Source organism: Corvus brachyrhynchos, unplaced genomic scaffold (genome assembly GCF_000691975.1).
Source record: "Corvus brachyrhynchos isolate BGI_N302 unplaced genomic scaffold, ASM69197v1 scaffold1103, whole genome shotgun sequence".
Lineage (NCBI taxonomy): Eukaryota > Metazoa > Chordata > Aves > Passeriformes > Corvidae > Corvus > Corvus brachyrhynchos.
The window spans coordinates 299868-303901 of NW_008236980.1; the positions used below are offsets into that span (position 1 = coordinate 299868).

The 4034-nt window shown below is 62.5% G+C and overlaps 2 protein-coding genes across 2 annotated transcripts in view; both read left to right on the forward strand.

The window, feature by feature from the left end:
- Positions 1–4034, forward strand: part of LOC103611856 (coronin-1B) — a 28696-nt gene that overhangs the window by 13242 nt on the left and 11420 nt on the right. The window contains exon 3 of the mRNA XM_017728623.1: positions 2615–2622. The gene's annotated coding sequence lies outside the window, so the exon portion shown is untranslated. The remainder of the gene's footprint in view (positions 1–2614; positions 2623–4034) is intronic.
- Positions 13–3884, forward strand: OSBP (oxysterol binding protein). The gene is given in 14 exon segments (XM_008629398.2): positions 13–277; positions 914–1115; positions 1117–1147; positions 1220–1418; positions 1718–1823; positions 1903–1957; positions 2060–2191; positions 2277–2522; positions 2605–2725; positions 2809–2912; positions 3002–3097; positions 3180–3361; positions 3446–3666; positions 3742–3884. Coding segments are annotated over 14 exon segments (2034 nt in total). The 5' UTR covers positions 13–81.

Here is a 4034-nt window from a genome sequence, read left to right on the forward strand (position 1 = left end):
TGGCCCCTGGAGGGCTCATCCCGGGGATCCCGGCCCTGCCCTTCCCTCACCGTGGCCTTCCCGCGCAGATCCAAGGCGGAGATGGGTCACACGTGCCGCGGCACTATCAACCTGGCCACGGCCAACATCACCGTGGAGGATTCCTGCAATTTCATCATTTCCAACGGCGGGGCCCAGACCTACCACCTCAAGGCCAGCTCCGAGGTGGAGCGGCAGCGCTGGGTCACCGCCCTCGAGCTCGCCAAGGCCAAGGCTGTCAAGATGCTGGAGGAGTCAGGTATGGAGTTCCTGGATCCGTGGCAGGGTGAAATTCCAGGGCTCAACAGGACACAGGGTAGGACTCCACTGGCCTCAGGGCAGGATCCCTGTGCCCTCAGGGTGAAATCCCAGTGCTCAACAGTGCCCAGGGTAGGATCAGTGTCCCCAAGGTGGGATCCCAGTGCCACACAGGCAGCAGCAATTCCAGGACAGGATCCCAGTACCCCACGGGACCCAGGGCATGATATTAGTGTTCCACAGGACTCAAGACAGGATCCCAGTGCCCCCAGAGAAGAATCCCAGACCCACAGAGCACAGGATCCCCAGTGTCCCCAAGGCACCATCCTAGTGACCCCAGGGCAGGATCACAGGGCAACATCAGTGCCCTTAGGGCAGGCTTCCAGTTCCTCACAAACCCAATGCCCCCAGGGCAGGACCCCAGTGCCCTGGGCAGCATCCCAGCAGCTCCAGCAAGAAGGTTTGGAAGGGGATGGCTGTGTCCATGCACGTGTGACCACAACAGCCTGGCATGCACAGAGAGTGTTTGGGAGCCCTCGGGGATTTGGGGATCCTGCCGTGCCCCTCCTGGCAGCCTTACCAGCAGCTCCTGGTGCAGTGTGACAATCCCACATTCCCTGTCCCTTCCCGCCCGCAGACGACTCCGGCGATGAGTCGGTGTCGCAGACGGACAAGACGGAGCTGCAGAACACCCTGCGGATCCTGTCCAGCAAAGTGGAGGACCTGAGCACCTGCAACGACCTGATCGCCAAGCACGGCACGGCCCTGCAGCGCTCCCTCAGCGAGCTCGAGGCCCTGCGGCTCCCTCCGGACAGCACGGACAAGATCAAGCAGGTCAACAATCCGCATCACCTCCAACGCCATGATCAACGTGAGTCGCCGTCCCGAGGATTCCGTAGCGGGGAAAGGCCCTACTTCCATGCTGAGCGCTGTTTTCCCACAGGCCTGCCGGGATTTCATGATCCTGGCGCAAACGCACGGGAAGAAGTGGCAGAAGTCGCTGCAGCAGGAGCGGGATCAGCGGATCCGGCTGGAGGAGACGCTGGAGCAGCTGGCCAAGCAGCACAACCACCTGGAAAGGGCTTTCCGGGGTGCCACGGTGCTCCCCGCCAGCACGCCCGGCACCGGAGGCTCCAGCAAAGGTGGGGAGGGACAAGTGTTCTGCCCAAGTGTCCTCCAGATGTTTCCCGGCATTTTCCGAGCAAGGCTCCGCCTCTCTCACTCCGCTGATCCCGAGGGATGTGTCTGTCCCATCTCACCCGTGTAGCCAAGTGATTCTGGCATCCACAACAGGGTCCAAAGTGGCTCCTCTGTGCCTTATCCGACACCCCTCGGAGCTGGGGTGGGGTGTGACCCTCACCTGGCTGGTGGTGACAGGGGAGCCTTCAGTGGGAACCTGGGAATGATGTCCCTTCCTCACCAGCCCCATCCCCTTTCCCAGATCTGTGCTGCCCCGCCAAAGGTGACCTGAGTGACGAGGACGATGACAACAACGAGTTCTTTGATGCCCCGGAGATCTTCCCCATGCCCGACATCATGGGCCACAAGTGAGTTTTGGGGGAGAGGGGGATCCCCTTGCTGCTCTGCCCTGTTCGGGAACGTTCACCCCCTTTCCCCCCTTCCCAGGAGAACCGGGAGCAACATCAGCGGCACCAGCAGTGATATCAGCCTGGATGAGCAGGTGGGATGGGTGGTTTATGGCTTGGGGGTGCCCCAATTCCTGTGGAAATGTTTTGGGAGGGGGTCACAGGGACATAACAGCCTTTGTCTCCCCTCTCTCCAGTACAAGCACCAGGTCGAGGACACCAAGAAGGAGAAGAGAACCCGCATTCCCTACAAACCCAACTACAGCCTCAACCTCTGGAGCATCATGAAGAACTGCATCGGGAAGGAGCTGTCCAAAATTCCCATGCCAGTGAGCACAGACGCAGCCGGCGGGTGGGTGCGGGGCACCCTGGAACCCCCTTTTTTGGTGTTCTTGACCCGTTTCCCTCTTCCAGGTGAATTTCAACGAGCCGCTGTCCATGCTGCAGCGGCTGACGGAGGACCTGGAATACCACGAGCTCCTGGATCGGGCGGCGCGGTGCGAGAGCTCCCTGGAGCAGCTGTGCTACGTGGCCGCCTTCACCGTGTCCTCCTACTCCACCACCGTCTTCCGCACCAGCAAACCCTTCAACCCGCTCCTGGGGGAAACCTTCGAGCTGGATCGCCTGGAGGAGAACGGATACCGCTCCCTCTGCGAGCAGGTGCAGCCGGCTCCTCTCTCCCCCAGCCTTTCCTGGGCCGCCGGGATGGCCGGCACTGAGCTGTCCCCAATCCTGTGTCCAGGTGAGCCACCACCCGCCGGCAGCCGCCCACCACGCCGACTCCAAGCATGGCTGGACGCTGCGCCAGGAAATCAAAATCACCAGCAAATTCCGAGGGAAATACCTCTCCATCATGCCTCTGGGTGAGCACCCCGGGAGCGTGTGGGGTTTTTGGGACTGCCCAAGGTTCCAGGCATGGTTTCCAGCACAATTTCCCCTCCGTCAGGTACCATCCACTGCGTCTTCCACTCCTCCGGCAACCACTACACGTGGAAAAAAGTGACGACCACCGTGCACAACATCATCGTGGGGAAGCTCTGGATAGACCAGGTGGGAAGTCGTGGATGGGAGGTGTATGGAGGCGTGGATCCCTGGGGAATAGAGCATGGGTGGCTCTGACTGTCTCCTCTCCTCTGCAGTCGGGTGAGATCGAGATCGTCAACCACAAGACAGGGGACAAGTGCAGCCTCAAGTTTGTCCCTTACAGCTACTTCTCCCGGGACGTGGCGAGGAAGGTAGGGACACGGAGCCGTGGGACAGCCCATGCTGCTCGTGACCACGGTGTGTCCTGATCCAGGCTGTCCCCTCTCCCGCCAGGTGACCGGGGAGGTGATGGACCCGTCGGGAAAGGTGCATTTTCTCCTGCTGGGCACGTGGGATGAGAAGATGGATTGCTACAAGGTCCAGGTGGGAACGGGCGACAACGGAGCCGAGGCACGGCCGCGAGCCCACGAGGCTGAGGACAGCCGGCTGCTGCTGTGGAAGCGGAACCCGCTGCCGTGAGTGGGGAAAACGGGAGCAAGGCGTCCCCAGGAGCAGGGATGTGGGGCTGGCGCCAAGTCCCGTTCCTTCCCATGCCGTAGGAAGTACGCAGAGAACATGTACTACTTCTCGGAGCTGGCGCTGACCCTGAACGCGCCGGAGAACGGGACGGCCCCCACGGACAGCCGGTGGCGCCCGGACCAGCGCCTCATGGAGAACGGCAGGTGGGACGAGGCCAACGCCGAGAAGCAGCGGCTGGAGGAGAAACAGCGGCTCTCCCGCAAGCGCCGTGAGGCCGAGGCCGCCCGCGCCACCGAGGACGGTAAGGCGGGGCTGCTGGACAGGGATGTGCCCCCTCGGTGTCCCCCCCAGGCCCTGACCCCGCTGTGCCCGCCAGGGACGCCCTGTGATCCCTACAAACCGCTGTGGTTCGAGCGGAAGAAGGACCCGGTGACGCAGGAGCTGGCACACGTCTACAAGGGGGGCTACTGGGAGAGCAAGGAGAAGCAGGACTGGAGCTTGTGCCCAGATATTTTCTGAGCCCGGCGAGGAGGAGGAGGAGGAGCGGCAGGGGGGGGAGGGATGAAGGCCGGGACCCCCCCGTCCATCCGTCTGTCTTAACTGTGTGTCCCCGCGCCTCGCTGTGAGCGCCGGCCGGGCTTTGGCTTAGCCCACCCACACTGACCTTCG